Source organism: Diadema antillarum, unplaced genomic scaffold (assembly GCF_040938485.1).
Source record: "Diadema antillarum isolate AM-2024a unplaced genomic scaffold, OU_Dant_1.0 seq00001609_RagTag, whole genome shotgun sequence".
Classification (NCBI taxonomy): domain Eukaryota; kingdom Metazoa; phylum Echinodermata; class Echinoidea; order Diadematoida; family Diadematidae; genus Diadema; species Diadema antillarum.
Window position 1 is genome coordinate 257,685 of NW_027272322.1, and position 22,280 is coordinate 279,964.

The 22,280-nt window shown below is 40.1% G+C and overlaps 1 protein-coding gene across 1 annotated transcript in view; it reads right to left on the minus strand.

The window, feature by feature from the left end:
- Positions 1 to 4,038: 4,038 nt before the first annotated feature.
- Positions 4,039 to 22,280, minus strand: part of LOC139711100 (ubiquitin-like modifier-activating enzyme 1) — a 29,438-nt gene continuing 11,196 nt past the window's right edge. Inside the window, exons 8-24 of the mRNA XM_071623015.1 lie at positions 21,825 to 21,971; positions 21,437 to 21,583; positions 20,081 to 20,257; positions 18,835 to 18,942; positions 17,918 to 17,998; positions 17,032 to 17,187; positions 16,022 to 16,187; positions 14,161 to 14,422; positions 13,562 to 13,610; positions 12,814 to 12,960; positions 11,980 to 12,054; positions 10,622 to 10,757; positions 8,043 to 8,191; positions 7,480 to 7,572; positions 6,550 to 6,741; positions 5,469 to 5,671; positions 4,039 to 4,174 (exon numbers count right to left, since the gene is read on the minus strand). Coding sequence (XP_071479116.1) covers positions 4,039 to 4,174; positions 5,469 to 5,671; positions 6,550 to 6,741; positions 7,480 to 7,572; positions 8,043 to 8,191; positions 10,622 to 10,757; positions 11,980 to 12,054; positions 12,814 to 12,960; positions 13,562 to 13,610; positions 14,161 to 14,422; positions 16,022 to 16,187; positions 17,032 to 17,187; positions 17,918 to 17,998; positions 18,835 to 18,942; positions 20,081 to 20,257; positions 21,437 to 21,583; positions 21,825 to 21,971 — 2,424 coding nt within the window. The remainder of the gene's footprint in view (positions 4,175 to 5,468; positions 5,672 to 6,549; positions 6,742 to 7,479; positions 7,573 to 8,042; positions 8,192 to 10,621; positions 10,758 to 11,979; positions 12,055 to 12,813; positions 12,961 to 13,561; positions 13,611 to 14,160; positions 14,423 to 16,021; positions 16,188 to 17,031; positions 17,188 to 17,917; positions 17,999 to 18,834; positions 18,943 to 20,080; positions 20,258 to 21,436; positions 21,584 to 21,824; positions 21,972 to 22,280) is intronic.

Below are 22,280 nucleotides of genomic sequence, written 5' to 3' on the forward strand. Positions count from 1 at the left end.
TCACAACTACCCCGTGCCAGATTTATAACTACAATGTACTGTAAAACAAGGAATGTTTGCATACATTTTAATTTCACAAATTTCACGAGAGCCAAGATTTGTGAAATTAAAATGCACATGAAAGTTCTTGTCTACACTATATGCATTGAATGTTAGAGGCAACTCGCGAAAATTTCAGGCTGCGAAAAAGGCCGTTGGCTCCAATTCACAAAAATTTCATGCCGCAAAAATATCTTCCACAATTACAGTAATTATCAATGTCTGAGGTCTGTTTCCTCGATCTTTATTTCTGGTACTCCGTCTTGCTGGATTCATCGTTTATTTTACTTTTACGAATTCACTTTTAGTTCATAATGAAATACACAAACATGCTTCCAAAACATACAAATACCAGGCAACATTGATCCACTACTGGTAGCCTACACACCAGGCTTTCTTGTGCAATTAAGGGTATAGACCTTGGTAAAGGGTAAATTCTACCTTCTCAAAGGGTCTCGACTTATCTTGGGGAAAATTATAATAGGTTTGCTTTTTCCACTTGACCAGCTCATCCCACATCAGAATAAATGCCTCAGTACTGCACAAGGAGCTGACAAATTACAACGTATGTGACCTGCCACGACCAAGAAAAACCAAAGTAAACAAACGGTTCTTTTGTAACAAGAAGATGTGTTTCTCTTTGTCACCCCCTGCTCTTACCGAACACTTACATTCCTTACTCAAATTACTAATACGGATATTGGATTATGGGTATGCTGGGAACAAGTTATTAAACCAATACAATGAAATGATGATCTCAAGAACTGTATTTGAACTTCACTCATTTAATATGCTACCCAAAATGAAGCCATTTTCAGTTCATGGCTGATTATATGTCTACAGTGTCAAAGGGTGCACAAATTGTGTGCACTTCCACTGTAAATGATAAAGATAAATGAACAGCAAGGACAGCAACAGCCTATGGGCATTTTGCTGCCATCTGATATACAATTGTACACAGATGGTAAATATACTGGTACAAAATGTTAGTGCAAAAACAAGGATGGCACAAGCACATTCAGTTAATGACATCAATGACAAATAGACAAATTCCTGTGATAATCAGTATCAAGAATGATTACAGATTCATACAAATATTGAATGCTGGTTTAATCATTGCATGACAAAGTTCTGGTAACAAGCTGCAATAGCCAAGTTTGACATATATGTCTTGGGGAAAATCTGGCTCAACTGAAGACATCAAAAGGACCCACCACCGTGCATGCTAAGCATTTCATTGCTAGTGGAGCAATGTCATCATTTGCAGGTAAAAGAGATTTAACCCCATGCATACTTCCTGTGAAATACACAGGACCACACACTCCGACGAGGGAACCCCACTGGCCAGCCAAAGATACATGCTTCTGGTTGAAAAAGCTCTTGTTCTACAAAGTAACCACCACAGCTAATTAAGGGCAACAGAGCAATATATATACTGGTACATGACATGGCCCAGCACCACACACAGCTCAAATCACTGCCACACGATCAAATGATCACTATGAAATGATATGGCCGGCACATACAATCCTATAATGCACAGTCACAAAACACTTTGCTCGGAGCAAGGCTTCACATTTACAAACTGATTATGACATCATCATGAGAGACAAGTCAAAGGATGGTCATGCAAATAGGACTCATTTTGCACATGTACCAAAAGAGCATTCTTTATTTTCCTTTGCTTCAAGTATCAGACATAGCTGCGATAACTACAAACAGAAATTGTATGCACCACATACGAATCTCCACATCTTTATTTGTAGGCATTCAACTCCTAGTTGTTTATTCAACAAGGCCTCGACTTTGTGATTTGCATCAGCAAGTTCACCAAATTTTTCTGCAAGACATTCCAATATGCATACAGGATTCTGTTAGCCATAGAGCCTCACAGGTAGACTACTGAACACCAATAAGGGATGGACTACTGAATATTAATGGGGGCACAATTCCTTGAATGCCAAAAGACCACTAGCGCTAGAAGTAATAATGCGTAACTACAGTGCCATTTGTTTAGGTTAGTCTATCAACATAAGCATGTTTCACCCAAGAGGACATCTGTCACCTGATCAACCATGTGATCACATGTAAATTTTTCCAACACTGAACTGTGACAAGAATAATGCTCCATAACAGTACAGTAAGGAGACATGGCCAGAATGATTACTCATGTGGTTTAACGAACACGGTGGTAACAGAACGCCCAAGCATATTCACGGTTGTGTGTTCTACAAATACACCACAGCTGTTAAGCTTGCTTTAAATCTCTTTCTTGGAGAGTCCACAATTGCAAAGAAACAAGAATGTATATGCTCTCATCTCAACAGGGGGGGGGGGGGGGGGGGATCCAGGAAATCCGTAAAGGGGAGGCGCCTTTACAAAATTAAAGGGGGGCAAGTGCCCCCATTTTTTCCTTTTTTATTTCTGTTGTTTTAGGGGGTGGGTGGTGCACCTACGCTTGGATCTGCCACTGTTTCAAAAACATCATTTTCCTCAATTCATTAAAACCAAGAACATGTCGAAATCCCCCACAATATTACTGTGGCTTGACTGTGGCAAATGCTTCACATATGTCAGATCTACATACTTTCTTGGATGCTTAATCTCTCTACTTCTCGGATGACCATGTAAGAATATGCATGTAAACTTTGTGATCCTGCCCTTTAAGTGATATGGTCTGGTAGGGGAAACTGCAGTGAACTTACAACCAATGTTTTCATCGACTAGGAGACGAGAGTCTTTTCACAAATCTTTAAAGTAAATTTTCAAGAACTGACAAGCATTCAATCTGCCACACACACAATTTTTCACAAACACCAACGGACGATATCCAATGGACACAACAAAAATTTACTATTAGTCGACAACAGGACAACATTCACCGAGTAAATCTTTACTGATTTATGATAAATCGGCTCCAGTCTTGAATAGGCCATTTTTCGGTCTCCTCTTGAGTGAATGGCAGAGGACCCATTTCCATGTTAGACCTGAAAATATTACCTCTAGTTGATTAGAGCTTGTTAGCAAAACATCAACAAACTTTCACCAGGCATACATGTATTGCAGTTTCAGCTCTTTAGTTGACAGAATATACCCGATATTCAATGACAAATTCCTTTTGCGCAAAAAACAACAACAAACAGTTGTGTTTGAGGAGAGTGAGTGAGAAAAGCATACCCCTTGCTTATAGATATAAAAATTAGTTGAATTTGAACAACTTTGTTATTCTTAGCAATGGAGAGCTGTACGGACAGATGATTTTCATACAAAGGACATTGGAAAGCACATAAATAATAGTAAATGAATAGACATTCAATATGTCAGTTCATACCAGTGAAACAGCACACCACATGTGGCTTGTTCACAATGCAAGACTTAACAGATGAATAAGTACGGTTCTGCCCTCTTTCACTTATGATCACATCAGTTATCAATGATAAACTGCATCAGTGCTACCAAAATTGTATGCCATTTATTAATGTCATCATGGAAAAGACCGTCATCTTTTCAGGACACAAATTAGCTTATGGATTAGAAGGAAGAATAACTGACAACTGTATATTAAATAGCTTAAAGTTTAATGAAGAAGAAGAAGAAGAAGAAGAAGGAAAAAAGCCTTGAAATTTTCAGCTTGGTCTTTTGTGAAGCTCCACAAAAGCAATTGCTTGGCTTCCTGTCATGACATGCAATACATTTAGACAACTGCATTATATCATACAAAGCACTCGTTAACTGATGCAACTTGTTGATCAGGAAAAAATTTACAGCCTTACATTAGCACATACATCTATCTACATTGACATACATTCCTTAAGAGTGCTCAGTAAGGATGGTGGTGGCCAAAAGGAAAGGGGGAAGGGGACAAGGGGAGGGTAATGGGAAGGGGACAAGGGGAGGGTAATGGGAAGGGGACAAGGGGAGGGTAATGGGAAGGGGACAAGGGGAGGGTAATGGGAAAGGGACAAGGGGAGGGTACTGGGGAGGGGGAGAGGGGGGGATTCAGCGGAAGGTGTAGCGCACGTAGGGAACCTCGACATCCTCCTCCTTGTCATCGTTACAGCACAGCTCGAAGACCAGACTCTTGACATGCTTGGGGATTTTCTTTTTCGACACCTTGGTGACGACCTCCGACATCCTGCAGGACGAAAGAAGCAAATATGGCGGAATGTTAGTGACTGAGTGGAGTGACATGTTAGTCATTTCTCACAATGTAGGAGAGCCAGAGTTTATGGTTTCAAAAGACAGCAACAGTTCTCCTCTGTTATCTCTAACCAATCTTCCTCATACTTTCATGGGTCGCTGGTGGTTGAAGCAAAATTAATGTATTTCAATGATCAAAAAGAAAAAAGAACGAAAAAAATCTCTTGCCCCGGTTTCACATATCCATGTTTGCAATAAGTAGCAGGACTGGTCTGCAGCGTATCTTGGCGAACATAGTGGTTCAAGTAATAGCAATGTGCCGATATTTTAGAACTTGATGTGAAAATAAAATCTAGTGATAATGCCTGCCAAGTCTGGCGACAAATATGGGCAGGGTGCCCATTTGAACGTATCAAGATCCTATGCCCCTATGGATGCTACCTGCCAAGTTTGGTGAAAACTGGTCAAGCGGTTTTCAAGAAGCTCAAAATATAAAAAGTTAACGCAAGACAAATGATGGATGGTGCATGACAAACGCCACTTGAGTGTTAAAGCCACTGTTTACCATTGGGAGCAGTGATTGCAACAATGTTCGAGTTATCACACCTGATGCCTATGTACATTTCAGTTGTATCACAAAACACCCTACTATATAACAATATTGCAATAAAGCCACAAATATAGGTAGATATCACTGCAATTTTCTAAATAAACCCTAACTGTTGACAGTTATTCTAGAAAGGATTTTCATACAACTATTGTTCATATTTTGTATAATTAACAATACTTAACACTGATCACACTGATTAATATTTTTACATTGATTTGTTTCTATCCCTGACTCATATTTTAGAATGTGTTGAGCACTAAAGCTGCATTTTTTGTTTTCATCTGCAAATGGTAAATAGTGGCTTTAAAGGGATGGCATTGTATAGTATTGGTGGGGATGAAGATTGAGCTTTTGAGTTTTTGCTAGATACCAAGAAACCACTTATGGAATGTTACAGAGCTTGGGATATCTTGGCCATTTTGGAAAATCGTGAGTGTAAGTTCTCACCATATACCAGCAATTTTTGGCCATTTTCAAACCAATTTTCATCAAATAAATGTTGAATTCCTCGCAGAATTACATGCTCTTTTATATCTCATAAGAGCTTTCTCAATATCCCACCAAAAAGTTAGAACCCTGATACCAGAGATTCTCAACCAAAACAATACTATCCCTTTAAGCTCAGGTGAGCTAAAAATAGAGAGACCAAGAACTACGAGTGGAAGATGGAGCAGCTTACTTGAGTGGCATTCTTTCCTTGAGCTTGGTCTGCGGCATGAAGAACGAGTAGAGCATGCAGACACCCTGGGACAGCATGGTGATCTCCAGCTTGTGGTTGTTCTTGAAGTGGCTCAGGAACTCGCTCAGGGACATCTCATTGCCGCCGTTGTCCGCCATGTTGACCTCGAAGCGGTCCCACAGCGAGAACTCCGTGTCGTAGTACTGCGCGAGTGTGTGGGGGTAAGAATGGGAACATTATGGAAATTGCGTTGGAGTACTGCGAGTGCACACGGAAAACAGGAGCAACTGGAAATTGATCCGTCTTGTTACGAACCAAACTTCTTCTGACTATACCACATTTTGGTGTAGTGAGCTGTAATCATAATCTTGGAAATCGACAGCAGACGAGATTCGTACGCAGTGGGGCAGACACAGACATTGATCTAAAATCAACATCTGAGAGACAGCAGAGATGAAACGTTCAAACACAGGTAGAATTTTACTCTTCCTCTGTCACTAAGGTCAATGTTCTATTCATTGCCTACGGCAATTTAAGAGCACTGCAACTGACTTCAAAATCTTATAATCTGACCACTAATTAGGTGAGGTACTAGCATTCTTTAACCTTGGGTGGTCATACTCATGCAAGGATTGAGGATGAAGTTATGATGGGAATTCTTCTTGGTGAGGTTTAGTGGTATCAAGATTGCACAGAAAATCCGATATGAGCTTTCCCTGACATATGACAAAAATTATGTGACATATTACATAAACAGTCATTCACTTCTGGGCGCATCGTCTCATAAGCATGCCTTCTACATTTTTTGGTGTTATACAAGACACAAGGAAAAAAATGACGACATTCTATGAAGATGAAAAAGAATTAGGAATCAATACTGCATAGTGAATTATCTAGCTGTGGGCTTAATTTTCCAATTTATTTGTCTACTTAAAGTGAAATGTGAGGTTTCTCAATGATCGATCCTGATGTGCATTCTGAATTCAAATAATTTTTCTTTGCTTTTTCACTAGGCATGTTCACTGCAAATATCCATGTAACTATGGTCTAGAAGAGGGCAAATTTGAACAAGCCAACTCACTTTTTGCTTGGATGGTGGGAGTGGTTCCGAGAAGCCGAAAAAGGGAAGGGCGAGGTTGACGAAGCCATTCTTGTACGACTCGATCTTCTTGTTGCCGTTCACCATCTTGATGAGCTCCAGACACACCAGGCCAGCGACCACAGAGGTTGTCGTGGCGATGGCTGGGATGATCTTACCAGCAATCTTCTTAGTCTGGTGGGTAGGACAATGTAAGCAAATCATACTTGAGCAATGACATGCACCATAATGAATACAATATGTAGCTTTGATTTCTACTTTGTCATTCTTAACTTTGTACTGCAATGGGAATTTAATATCTCTAATAGTACTGCTTACAAGCTTGATTTGAAAATAGGTGCTTCTTATACTCACATTTTGTTTCTTCCATTTTCCACAAGAGCCATATAACTCCAAACGCATTTTTTCTTTCATATCATATCATATTACAAGAAGTGAGTGTCACACTAAAAGACTGCAGTGAGACTAATTCTCTACAGAACTAGAGTTTTGAATGAACTTGTACAACCAGGAATAGCAAGCCTATGCACAGACATGAAAATAACAACATCACGAAGCCAGTACTCATTACAAAATACACAACAAAAAATGTCTTGAAGGGAATGGAGAGAAGGCTACAGGCAGAGATGCCCCCTCAGCAAAGTCTCCAAAACTTGATCTTGCACAGAACACTTGGAACGACTACACCAATGGGAGACAGTGGTGACACCCAAGATCCGTGCGATGTTCATGTTCATCTTCACAAATATATTCACCATATCAGTTCATCAATGTCTCTGAAAACGTGTCTTGACAAAAATAAAATCGACTCGTCCTATATTTTCACAATGCCTTAACATGCCCCCCCAATCCTGACAGAAAACTTTGCTCCTTGTGATAACACTGAACACTGCCAGTAGATGGCGCTCTCACCTTGTGCTTGTCGGCAGGAGGGATCTCGTAGTTCTCCGCCCGCAAGTTGGACGCTGCCACGATGAAGTCCATGTGGAGGTTTGTGTCGTCATCCTGAGGGAGACGGCAGCCAAAGGCAAAGTCATCACAACCGATGCAAGTTATCAACAATTTTAGACAAATACTTCATTATTAATAAGACTTTTAACTGATAACAATACTTCTGCTATCACCAAGAAAAATATATACTTCTGTTTTGTAACTGTTCTTTTGTTGGCAAAGACTTCTCAGGAAAAATAAAAATCCAATAACATTCAGGAAACCCTCTTATAATTTGTTAAATTTTACTGTGTTTTGTATGCTAATTGACACACACACCTAAGTGCTTTTTTAGCCAATTGGCATGGATGTGTGGAAACTAATTGGCCATGAATAGAGATTATCTTGTAGGACTGAGGCACATTGCAAACCCCCAAGTGAGCTTGCTAATCTATTTTTGATGAATTACTGCATACAGATGAAAAAATGTGCCTTGGCGCCTACGAAATGTTAAGATTACCAACACACGCAAACAAAAAACACACCTTTTCAAAGTCTAGTGGTGTGATGTTGACCCCCTGCTTTAGCTGTTCGGGCGAGGGGAGAGTGGCCAGGATGTCGTTGAGACGCGTCTCATCAGCCTGCGAATCAGACGCTGCCTGGGCCTCCGCATCGGTTACTGCAATCTTCACACCTAAAAGATGGAGGACGAGAAACATGAACAGCTATGAGGGGGCAAGCTCGAAGGAGTCATTCAGTGTCCATCTGCACAATATGACCATCACTTTGTTGCATGTATTGTAAAGATGGGGGACGGGGACGGGGATGGGGGCGGAATCCGCCCCCCTCCGGTTTTAAAGCCTTACAATTGTGGCGAGTGGCTTGTGCGGCATGGAGACGAACGCAACACGCTGCCTCCCCCCTTCTAGATTAATATCGTGACACCGAATGAGAATAGCGTTGGCTCAATGGGTCAGCGAACAACACTGGATCTCAAAATCACCTGACCTAAAATGGCTCTCCGAGCCACGCGAGCTTCCGAATGGACGCACACTCACAGTGCGCATGCACATGAAGAGAGGCCAAAAGAGCCACGCGTCTTCTGGCCTCTCTCCTCCAATCAACGCAGCTCGCGGTCACAATGTTTGTGTATGATGCGTACACACACACACACGTGTCTCAGTGGCAGCATTGCCCCACACGTTTATGGATGTAGCACTGTAGTCTGGCATTGCGCAATTGCATGCACAAACTTCGCTCGTTCGGGAGTTTACGAAATAACGTACCATTAGGGGCTACGATCATCCGACTTTAACATAGCAAAAAAAGCCCGGCCTGATTAGGGTTAAGAAGCTGTGTAAAGTAATTTCTGTCAACATTAACTTATCACTTCAAGTCAAACCTATGCACAGCAATATATGTGCACTTTCTCTTGAGGTCATGAATTGGGGGCTGGCACTGTGAAATGTTTTGATCAATGACTGCTGATGTTATGCGAAAAGGTAGTTTGATAACTTGAAAAATTGGTACACATATAACAAGAGACCCGCGGGTCTAGCGCTCACCTGAGTATCGCAAGTTCACCTTTCACGCAGTCACTAATCTAAATTATTCACAGCTCTACCAAAATTTGACCAGGCATTCTCAAGTAGAAGATGAAACTGTACAATAAGGGCCCAAATTTTTTAAGATTCCTTAATTTGGGGGGGGGGGGATTGGGGCCCCCTGGGGCCCTCTGGGTGGGGCATGGTGCCCATTTTTATATATTGAGATCCTGACCCCCTAGGGATGCTACCTGCCAAGTTTGATGAAAATACATCATGAGGTTTTCAGGAAGAAGATGAAAATGTACAATTCAGGTCCCCATTTGGACCTTCCCAACCAACCCCCCCCCCCCCCCCCCCCTGTCCCCAAGAGGGGCACCCCTTGATCTCCTATGAACAAACTTGAAAATACAGTCATTAATGTACTCACTCATAGTATTATCTTACCTCTATAACTTCTGATTCTAGAGAAGATTTTTAAAGATTCCTTCATTTTGGGGGTTTGGGGCCCCCCTGGGGGCCCCCTGGGTGGGGAATGGTGCCCATTTTAAGAAATTGAAATCCTAACTCCCTAGGGATGCTACCTGCCAAGTTTGGTGAAAATGGGTCATGGGGTTCTCAAGAAGAAGATAAAAATGTACAATTTAGGCCCCATTAGGACCCCTCCTCACCCCCCTCCCCTGGGTCCCAAGGGGGGCACCCCTGATTCTGCCATGAACAAACTTGAAACTACAGTCATCAATGTACAAACTCATAGTATTAACTTAGCTCTATCACTTCTGGTTCTGGAGAAGAAGATTTTTACAGATTCCTTAAGTTTGGGGCGTTTGGGCCCCCTGCGGGCCCACTGGGTGGGGCATGGTGCCCATTTTAACAAATTGAGTTCCTAACCCCCTAGGGATGCTACCTGCCAAGTTTGGTGAAAATGGGTAATGGGGTTCTCAAGAAGAAGATGAAAATGTACAATTTAGGCCCCATTAGAACCCCTCCCCACCCCCCTCCCCTGGGTCCCAAGGGGGGCACCCCTAATTTTGCCATGAACAAACTTGAAACTACAGTCATCAATGTACTAACTCATAGTATTAACTTAGCTCTATCACTTCTGGTTCTAGAGAAGAAGATTTTTACAGATTCCTTAATTTTGGGGGGTTTGGGCCCCCCTGGGGGCCCCCTGGGTGGGGCATGGTGCCCATTTTAACAAATTGAGTTCCTAACCCCCTAGGGATGCTACCTGCCAAGTTTGATGAAAATCGGTCTTGGGGTTTTCAAGAAGAAGATGAAAATGTAAAAAGTTTACGCACGACGCACGACGGACGACGGACGACGGACGACGGACGACGGACGACGGACGACGGACGACGGACGACGCACGACGGACGCCGGACGAAGGGCGATCGCAATAGCTCACTTGAGCCTTTGGCTCAGGTGAGCTAAAAACGCTTCCCTCTTGTCCCATTTCAGAAGTCTTTCAATATGTTTGTATAATACACTAGGTTATATCAGGCAAGATGGATGTCCCCTCCCCACCTAGGAAGACGGGTACCTTTCTTGTTGTCATGGCAACGTTTGAGTGTACTCACCAGCCTTGGGTGTGAATACTGGAACGTGGATCGTCTGCAACACTTTGCGGATGTAACTCTCCTCTCTGCACTGTGGAATTCCGTACACCTCTGCTAGAAGGTTACTGGCTGTTAGCACATAGCTTAAATGCATTTCCTGTGGATAAGCATGTCAAAGAACATTTATTTTCCTTTTTTTTGTTTTTGTTTTGATGAAATGTCATCTTTGAGGCTAGACATCTATGATCACAATGTTTTCCCCCCCCCCCCCCCCCTTTCTTTTCATGTTCTGCCATGTAGAAATAAAGCACAGCAGTTTGGATCATGAATCATGGTGACTTTTACTTATGCTTGGTTTTGGTATCCTCAAGAGTCTCTGCGGGTAATACAGGTGACTCCTGATATAACAAAATCCTCAGGAACGGCAGTTTTCCTTCATTAAATTGAAATTTCATTATATTTGAATAAATAAAGTGTATAATAATAATAATAATAATAATAATAATAACAAAACAACTACTTCACCAAAACACAAAAATGTCGTTTCTGGAACTCGACAGGTTCATCACAGCAGATATGAAAGCATGACTACTTACGTGCGTCTACATTGTCCAGAGCATTATATTTGAATAAATACAGTGTATAAAGATATCTACATGGTAATTTTGGGTCCTGAATTTTACTTCGCTGTAACTGGAATTTCATAACTGAGTTTGTTATAACAGGAGTGCACTGTAATACATAGGTTTCCTTTGATCCACAATAGAATGACATCCGTGTGCACCTTCTGACAGCACAAACATACATGTACCTACTCTGCAGGAATTGACTCAAGGGTAAAAAATATTGAGGATGAAGGCTGGGATACCACACACTGTTCCCAGTTTATATTTAAAGGCTCTGTTTAGCAATACACGGCGATACACAGTACCAGAGTCTCTATTGTGTGAATGTGAAGCTATTGAAAATTAGCATTGAAAAGGAACACTTAATGCTTCATAAACATGAACATCTGAGAGTAACCAGGCTCAATACATACGATATTTCCCATATGCAGTAGTTTTAGAATACATGATCTAATAAACAGTTTATATGCTCGGTGATATTTGTATACTCAGCTCTCAATAGTGAAGCAGAATTCTCAAAAATGTCGACATAATTGGAAAATTCCTGAAATAGAGCCATCATAATGCTCAACAGTGTGTTTAGGATGTACATCAATAGAAAGCATCCATTGTATAGTGTCCAATAACAAAAAGCAAACATGAAAATATTTCAAAGAGACAACTAATGCACATCAGCTTCCACAAAATAGAGCACCACGACGTAATAGCAATACCAGATAGAAGAAGAGACACACGCACATTTTCAATACTTACATTATTGGGGTCAAACTCCAGCGGATGTGGGCATCTTTTGGGGCCTGACCAGAAGGGAGCGCCGGAACTTGTCGTCTGCAGAAATGTGCAAAAAAAGTCCATCAGTCCTCAATTAATATTGCATTATCGGTTTGAATGCACTATAATGTGGTACACAAAGTTTATAGACTACCGTTGTGTCACTGCTGACTGCTCTTTAGAAATATTCAGAAGACTGTGAATGAGCACATGTCAGACAAGTTGCGAATAGATATTAGGAGAACTTGGATTGGACATTGACAGACAAACTATAAATATCTCTTGCCGACAGTCTTACAGATATTGAACACACACAAACACATACACACAGAACAGTGATTACACACCACACTTCAAATGAACGCAATCAAGTTTGAAGAGACACATATGCATTGTATGTTTCTTTAGTGAGTGTTTTGTTTATTCATTCTAGTAAAAGATCAGTGGTAACAAAGGTATATACAATCAAAACAGAATAAATTGTATAAATCAAGCAAAAAGAATTAGAGTTAACAAATTTGCCATATCATTCATTGATAAATTTGTGACTAGTTTATACCAATGAACCACATAGAATGTAGTCCTAGACATTTGTTTCTCAATAAGTAGTTAAGCAACTATCTCCTTATTCAGAAGAAAAGCAAACACAAATGCAAATGAAGCATGCATATCCTGTTTTTAACCCTTTTTGTGCCAGGGACTGTGGACGGTGTGTACGATGCTACGATGACTTCTGTAACAATCCGGCACTCAAACATACAATAGGTTAAAACAGAGTGAGATGGGGAGGAAATGTGTAGAAGATTTGGACTTTACCTGATCCGAGGGAAAGTTGAAGAGAAGCTGTTTGATTTGATTGACGTACTGGCTCTCAAAGTGATGCCTGGCCCATGATATACACTCATCGAGGTTCTTGGGCCTCTCGTCCACCAAGGCTCGCTTTAGCAGCTCTATCACCTCAAGCTGTGGAATACACATAAAAAGTTTATTTACTTCTCGCCTCCAAAAGACAGTAATTTACTACAAACATAATAAATGGTACACTCATTTCCAGTAAGTAATGGATTAAATATGGACACACTATACAGTATACCAGAAAACAGAATGCTCTAACAAAAGACGTGTATTTAAGAATTACAAAACAAAAGATCTAAGAGAAGACATACAGTACTAATTACAACCTTTTTCAGGTAAATAAAAGTCAACTGAAAAATTTGGAAGGCAGGCATAGAGTAAATAGTAAGGACATTGAAATAAAGACATTATGAGACATGAAAGAGGAATGACTACGAACCCCCCCCCCCCAAAAAAAAAAAGAAGACACAACATACAATACTTAAATCAGACAAAATACAATAAAATGAAGAAAAAAAATCTACTGAAAATGTAATGCACACATATTACAATGAACAAGTGTTGTTGTGTGCCTATGAAATGCATTAGAAATATCATGAAAGCATGATAAATATGCCAAGAATGCTCATAAAGTAGATATTACTTATATGAAAGCATACTGCCACATTTAAGCATTCTCACACTATTTTCAACATTCCACTCTACTTACTGGCTGACAACCAGGCATCTTTAGAGTTCTCTCCATGAATTTGGGGTCTCTGTAAAGAAAACAAAAAACAAAAACAGTAAGTTAAGTCAGTGAAATGAATATGAAAGTCCAAGAACATACTAACATACAAAACTTCGCAAAAAAAAGTACTAGCTTTGTAAAGTGATGGTGTAGAATTGATGGAGATGAGGACTGGGCTTTTAAATTTTTGTGAAATACCAAGAAACCACCTATGAAATAATACAGAGTATACCAATCAAAGAGGAATTCCAAATTTATTAGATGTAATCAGTTTTTGGAATGGCCAAGACATCCAAAAACAAAGTAAAACAAAGCGATCCTAATATAAGGCGGGTCCCACATTTTTATTAAGACTGCTTTGTTTTGGATATCTCGGCAATTTCAAAACCAATTTTCATCAAATTTTCATCTTGGAGTTACATGCTCTTTCATATTTTGTGAGAGGTTTCTCATTATTTCACCAAAAAGGGTCAGAAACCCGAAGTTAGGTCTCCAACCAAAACTATACGATCCCTTTAAAGCTCGCAGAGGAAAAGACATCACCAACAGTTAACAACTGTCACGCCCTTTCGACTCACCCGACATACTGCGCCACGTTCTCGGCGGGGTTGCGGAAGAGCCCCTCGAACATGTCGCGGGCCCACTGGATGGTGTGCTCGATGGCATTGGGGAAGTTCTTGAGGGTGCAGATGGGAATGGACTTCTCGGGCGGGTCCTGGGAGGAGGAGTAGGACTCTGTGAGGAAGGGCAGGACCACCTGGACGTTACCCTTGGTGCCCAGTGTGCCCGACTCCAGGAGGGATTTGCGGTAGTAGACGCAGCGCCGGTCCATGTACATACCTGTGGAAAAGGGTGGTGGGAGGGGGGAGGATTTAACATTAAAATAAAGGGTATGAGGTGAAGGAGAAGGATAGGATGAGGGGTTGACAGTGGATGGGCGGGTAAGAGGATAGAGAAAATGAAGAGAAAGAGATACTCGGGGTCAGGAAGTCAGGTAGCCGTCTGGTGGTTAGTTTCAAAATGACAGCCTTGGGATCCAAGCCTAGCTGGGACAGAAACTGAGGCAAACATATACAGGTGACTCCCATTATAACTGGTTCCTGTTATATACATCAAAGTCCTCAGGACTGGCAGGGTTTTTTTTTTTAAAATCATTATTTCAAAATTTCGTTATAGTCAAACAGTGAAGTATATGGAGATTGATGATAACTTTGGGACCTGAATTTTTGCTTAATTGTAGTGAGAATCGTTTTAAAACCCTGTTAATTGAAACAAGAGTGCACTGTATCAAATCATACAATATGTACATGTACATCGCTCCAAAATGCACTCCAAAACCTGGCTGGCATTTCTGGGGAGTCCATTAGAAACTCAAAATATAAAACCAGATTGCCTTGTCACAGCCACCTCAACAAGCATTGTAATGCAAACCAAGAAAGAGCTACTGGTAATCACTGGTGTAGGATGGCATATCTTCTCAATGTAAGCCACATCTAGCTGCGGTACATTTTCTTCATATTCATCTCTTTTGCCCATGAAACAGAAAGTACACTCTTGTGTAAATCTACCAACTGTTTCTTCTTTCCTACCTACTTTAAGCTGTAGTTCTTGGGGAAACATTCTGGTGCAAAAATGAATATTTTGCCATCTTTACCCTAGCACCTCTGATTTTCACTGCCCAAGATTCATAAAACAAGAAAATGCATAAGAAATTGATTTTGATACCAAATTTTTTTCTCAAGTACATTGTTAGGAATGTTACAAAGAATGTCTTAACGAAAAATTAGGATTCTAGGAGCTTTAATTTCTGATATAGAGCAAAATGTATGATTTTATGCATATATTAGCATAATTAATTATTATGACGAAAATTTCCATTTCTTTATGTATAGAAATATCTTCTCAATGTAATTCACATCTAGCTGTGGTACATTTTCTTCATATTCATCTCTTTTGCCCATGAAACAGAAAGTACACTCTTGTGTAAATCTACCAACTGTTTCTTCTTTCCTACCTACTTTAAGCTGTAGTTCTTGGGGAAACATTCTGGTGCAAAAATGAATATTTTGCCATCTTTACCCTAGCACCTCTGATTTTCACTGCCCACGATTAAATAGAACTAGCTAAATTTTATAAACCTGCATAAATTCGTAATTAAATTCTTCAAGAATTTGTTAATTTCAGAGTGAAACAGGAACTTTAATCTTTAATTGTGCTGCCAATAGAAGAATCAGTTGTAAGTTTCGCCTTGAAGAGACTTACAGAAATTTGGAACCAATATGAATGATTACACATAAATTAAAAGAAAATCTCACATGAAAGACACAATAGTAAAGCTGATAATAACTGAAGAAAAAAAAACCTTCACCAAATCACAAAAATGCAGTTTCTGGAAGTTGACAGGCTCACCATGGCAGATACGAAAGCATGACTACTTACGTGCGTCTACATTGTCCAGAGCATTGGCCACCCCTGACAGTGCCTCAAAGAAGGTGTCATCATAGATGTTTTCTGTCTCTGGTCCTACTCTGTTGAGATGATGGGTGATGTTCAGGTCTGGGTTCATTTCCTTGGCTGCCTTGGCAGCTGTCTCTGACTTGGGTTTCTGCATCAAGGTGAAAAGAAGCGATATGTTTTATGAACCATGATTTTTCACCTTTCAGTTTATGGTTATACTAAAACAAAACAAAAACACACTAGTACAGTCAGAAATGAAAGAAGTTTTTGACCTCTGTACAAGTTTTCATAAATGACAAACATTTCGAGTATCTTACATTGCTCAAAACTTTTGCCCGACAAAGCTACCCCTCAAGGTACAGCATTTTTACGACTTCTCTGCTAGTGATTACCTCTGTGACTACAGAGGAAAGTCCACTTTACATTTCAGTTTCGTATCTTCAACAAGCATGGCTCAAAACTAACCTGCCTCGTAATGATCCTGTCATGATTGCTTATGTACTCTGATAGCAACAACATTTCTAATTTTTCTTTACTCCTTTTGATAAATAATATGAAATAATTGATGACTGAGGTACATAAATACTTCTTTTGACTTTCATATGCAAGGTGAAGCTGGTACTGCACATTGACAGGACTGTTGTAATGAGATGTGCTATAGGACAGCACAACACTGCAACAATCAACACAACATGCTACAACTGTATCAGAAATCCATCCCGTCATGCTGGGTTGGTTACCTGGAATCCCTCCTTGGACCTGCTCTCTCTGCTTATGTCAATTTAAGTTAATCTAAACTCATTAATTCCATCCTCCTATCAAGTCCTACTTCTCCTTCTCAAAAGAGAACATCACATAAATGAAACTGCAAATGTTCGCCACATGTAGATGAGCAAGATCCCCACTTAAGATTCAAAATGGCATTTGTCAAAGTTTGCTCTGAGAACAATGAAGTACATGTATCAAAAGTATCTCTCTGCGCTTCTCTTTACCTGTACATCGTGTGGTCTGAAGAGGAACTGTCTGTTTAAGTTTGACTTTTCGATGATGTCCATGTCGGTGACAAAGATGTTGCCGTTCGGCCCACTGCCGAGGCCGAGCATGGCAAAGTTTTTCAGCAGTTCACAGCCGATGGCTCCTGCTCCGACCTGAGGAAGAAGCAGGTCACACAGGACCATGGTTAGTCCTTGCTACAACTAACTCCCTCAAAGGCAGACAGAATCAAAGATACAATAAGTTTTTATGATTAATCACTGTCACAGAACACCTTGGAACATTCCCTAACAGAATATTTCTCTTGTCGGTGTATATACCATACATTTAGTAAGTCTAAATTTTCGCGAATCAGGACTTCCCGACAATGTCATGACTGGTTGAATTCGCGATTGTGGAGTACAGTATTGAACACAGAAATGTATGCGTGCAGATCACATTCATAATGGGATCGTGTGTTTTTAAAATAGCGAATCGGAACGACTCACAAAATTCGCGAAAATAACAACATCGTCAAATATTTGATATATACAGTATTTCATGAACACAGAAACTAAAAGAAAAGCAACTTAGACAGAGAGAGAGAGCAAGCTTCCCACATACTAGCAAACAGTGCATTTTCATTTCACTTGATAGTAAACAAGGAGGTACACAGTGCTGGAACACATTTCTTTTTCTTTATAAAGGTAGCAATGCAGGACTGCAGCATTATGAAATTGTCATTCTACATGTAAATTATCAATATGAAGGCATGTCTTATAAATACACAAGGTGGCTTTTTCTACATTATGCATGTTACTTGGAGATTATGATACAAAGTTGACGGGTAGTTTCATCGGACTGTAAACATGGCAAAGGCACCAATAGAACTACGTTGATACTCACAATGAAGTATTTTTGTGCTATCATTCTTTGCTGGAATTCTGAGCCAAAGACAGCTATCTGGCTGTCGTATCGGCTGTTGACCTGCAATAAAGCACAGATATTAAACGACCTTTAATTCTATCAATTCATAATCAACTTCAAGATCATAGAGAGTTGATATAAACATATCACAAGAACTTACAAGACATAGAAAGGCAATTGCAATTGCAATCAGTATCACTTTCACTGATATGAATAGAGAGATGGTACAAAAATAGCTCTTACATCTGACTGAAAGCAGCTTTCAGTCATGCTTCACAGTACAGAAACATCACTGTAAGCATACACAAACACATCAGAACCCTCAGCATGGCACAGTCAAATTATAAATTGACCACACTGTGTGTGTGTGTTTTGTTTTTCTTTTTTCTTGAATACACCCTATTGGTGCAAATCACCTTGGCTTCTCATTCTTCATCAGGGTTAACAAACTCTGCCAGATGATAAGAGAGTTTTCGTAGAGGATTAACCTAGACACTCATGCATATGAAAGTGATCTTCATGGTTATTTGACAAGACGCTTTCTATGGTAGTGTGTCTTCCTATAGCATAATTCAACAATGGAGATAAGATTGCATGGCACCACAGTTTTAATGTCTGTTTTCCTTCTTTTTTTCTTTAATCTAATGTAGCGGCTAAACTCTGGCAAAGCACCTCTACACTCAACCTGTACCAATCTCTAACAACACAGAGTCAAAGACAAAAGAAAGAAAGGCACTTTTACCCAGCAAGTATGGACTGATTTTGCTACAACACGCATTTCCCAAAGACACCTGCCCGAGTATTCTCGGGACTCGTCTTCAACGAGTTAAATGTTGTTGTTGTTTTGTTTTGTTTTTTCATAAGTTTAAGAATGACAGAAGAAGGATTAAACTTACTGGTTGGCAGGCAGCTTCCTTGGGTGCCAGAGCCTCATCCTCTGGGAGGCACTCCAGGGCATCAAAGTAGAGCCACTGCTTGATGGGGTGGAACTTCCCGCTACACGCCTACACGGAGAGGAAAAGGGTAGTATAGTAACATCATGCCTAGAGCTATGGATGAGCTTTGGATGAATATGATGGGTAACACTGATATCATGACAAGAACAGAGCCCTAGATATATAACAATAATCACAGTAATATACTGTAAAAGTGGAAATTTTCCAGTGTTGAAATTTTCGCGCATTTCGCGCAACCAGAAGCTAGCGCGAAAATAAAAGCACGCGAATTATTTGCATGCCATATGTTCCAGTGGTGGATGTCTTGATTCCGCGGAATTAAAAACACGTGAAACTCTTCTTACCCGCACAAGTGCGAAAAATTAGTCACGAGAAAATATCCACTTTTACAGTAGTCCTATCTACCCAGAGAAGCATCTTCCATGTAAATACTGCTCTCTTGGTAGGACCTGCCATTACTATTACCTCAGCGTTGCCAGGTACCCATTTATACACCTCTGTCATGAGGAATATTGTAGGTAAAACATTTTGTTCCACGATGAAAGTAACGGGCAGGATTCTAATCTTTGACATTCTGATCACAAATCCATAGCAAAAATATCCACTATACAACGATGCTTCCATATCATCTACTGCAAGTCTTTCAGTGACAGGGATCAACTATCTGTTGCTGTCACTGAGTAGTTGGAATCTAACTCTGAATCTGTATTTTGTATATTTTTATGTATTCAACCCTACAAAGGAGATCACATTTGTCTCAAGCCTTTGGCTTTCTCCCCGACACATTATACACTGTATATAGTTCTGGTTTTATGATTATAATTAAGTGAATTAAACTGAAATTGAAATTGAACTACTCCAAAATTTAATTCTTGTAGTAAACAGCAAGCATAGTGGTTCAAGATATATACTGGATGATGCCATTTACCTGATCACATGATAGCATGCACACTGGAAACGCAAGCATTTTACGTACGCAGTGTGCCGGTTCTTGATGTGCATGCAAATGGAGTGAATCGCACGGATCCAAGATTGCATGGTAAATGGAGCCACAATTGCATGAATGATGATGTAAGAGTAAAATGGGACAAATGATCAACATCAAACAACCCATCAAATGACAAGAATTAGAGTATTATATAATTTAATAACAACAAAGATTGACCAAGGTAGAATGACCCCTCACCTTCATGACCTCTTGGGCAGTGATGCCTCCAATGACAGCCTGCATGGGGCAAAGGTCACCCTGGGCATTGAAGGCCAGCTGCGTGAGGAGCTTCTCATCCACAGCTTCCTGCTTGGCCGTCTCTTTGGCTCGGCTGTTGATATCCTTGGCCAGGGCTACCAAGGCAGCTGCATCATCCTTTACAAGGTGAATCATCATGGAGGAAAAAGTATTCACAGAGGATAAAATGGGACTATATAGTCTGAGCATTTGTATGAATATGTTTGCTCATTTTCTTCCGTCACTTTCATTGATTACATGATAAAGAGACCAGGACATAATTCAATTACAGAATAGTGCAAGAGATTTAAAAGTTGACGTCTACGATGAAATAATCAATTCTAGTGTGGGGAAAAAGACTGAAGTTGCCATGAAGAAGGGACAGTCTAGCAAAAGGTCTAAGTTTTATTGACAATTGGGCATGGATATCACCTATGTCTTATACTTTTCACTGACACACGCGAGTGCATGCACAAGTTCATGTCATAATCACTGCCTTATGGCAGAATCTTGTCACGCAAAAATGAATCAAGCAAGCATTTGATTGATGTATCAAGAATTCTCCATGAGGGTATGAAATGTCTATAGATTGCCAAGAGCTAAAAGGAAACGCGGTGAAGTAAGATACCAACTTTTATGCACAAACAGCAGAACGTGATTCACTACCGGCTTTTCCACGTGCACTAAACCTGTCACATGTATGCCTTGCAAAATAGCTATACTCGTTCACAGCGGTCACACTGGTATTCAGTCCTCCATTCCAAACACTACCTTGATAAGTTATAAAGCCAAAACTGGAAATGTGTGACAAAATGGTATGAAAACAGAGATTGATAAGATATATTTAAATAGAAAGATAGATATGTAGGGAGAAAGAAAGAGAGGTGAAGAGACGGAAAGAGGAGAGAAAGATGTAGAGAAAGAGGGAAAGGAAGAGAGAGAGAGAGAGAGAGTGATGTATTTCAATGAATTATTGGTCCAAAGACTACAGCATTTTGTGGTCTGGGTTGAGAGCCATGACTGGTCTTGAATAAACAGATGGATTAATAGACAGATAGATCTAGATAGATAGATAGATAGATAGATAGATAGATAGATAGATAGATAGATAGAGTGATAGATAGATAGATAGACAGACAGATAGATAGAAAGATAGATAGAAAGATAGATAGATAGAGTGATAGACAGATAGATAGATAAAAAGATAGCTAGACTGATAGATAGATGGATAGATAGAGTGATAGAGAGATAGAGCAATAGATAGATTGAAAGAGTGATAGAAATGTGATTCAATGAATGATTGGTCTAGTGACTTACAGCATTCTGTGGTCTGGGTTGAGAGCCACGACTGGCCTTGAATTCGTGTAAAGCCTGGAAACCAAGATGGAGCTGCCCAGGTCGGTCAAACTTGGCAAAGTCTGTGATGACCATCTCTGGCTCGTCCAGGGCTTGTCGTAATGATTTCTGGGGGGAGAAAAAAACAAAACAAGAACCACAAGTAATATGTATACTTCTTCCATATCCTCTTTCCATTTTCTTTCACAAATTTGAATGACAAATAACAGATAACTTTAAGAATTTACTGAAAATGTTGCATCTTCCGGAACTTTGTTACTTCAGCGGTGAAAAATTCCTCGCATAAAAATTTAATCAATATTATCCTTTCAAGAAAAGGATCATGTGAGATTTGTTTAGGGACACTTACAAATGCAACCTTCTCTGGCATCTTAACTTGGGTCACAATGCCACCCCTGACGTAGTCGGAGAGAGTGCTGGTGTCCCCAATGCTGAAGGTGTATGGTCCCAAGACCTTGATCTTCCTCGGCGCACAGTTGTTCAGTTCGGTCATCCCCTGGAACATGAGAGAATCGAGACATGCACTGTGACAATAATTTTCATCGCCCAAATTCATAATTCCTCCGTCAAGTTTTGTTTTGTTTGTGACGACTGTGCAGCAATTAGGAGGTTTGGGTTTTGAATTCCAGGAGTACCTATGTATACCTATGATTTTTATTACGGCCATCATTCCAAACACTGAATAATTGGTGCTTATTAAGTTGATGAAGGGCATTTCTCAATCAGTTGCAATCCTTATACAGTGCTGACATAAAGAAAATTTCACTCATCTATCTCGTGTGAGAGAGATAAGAATGCATTATCA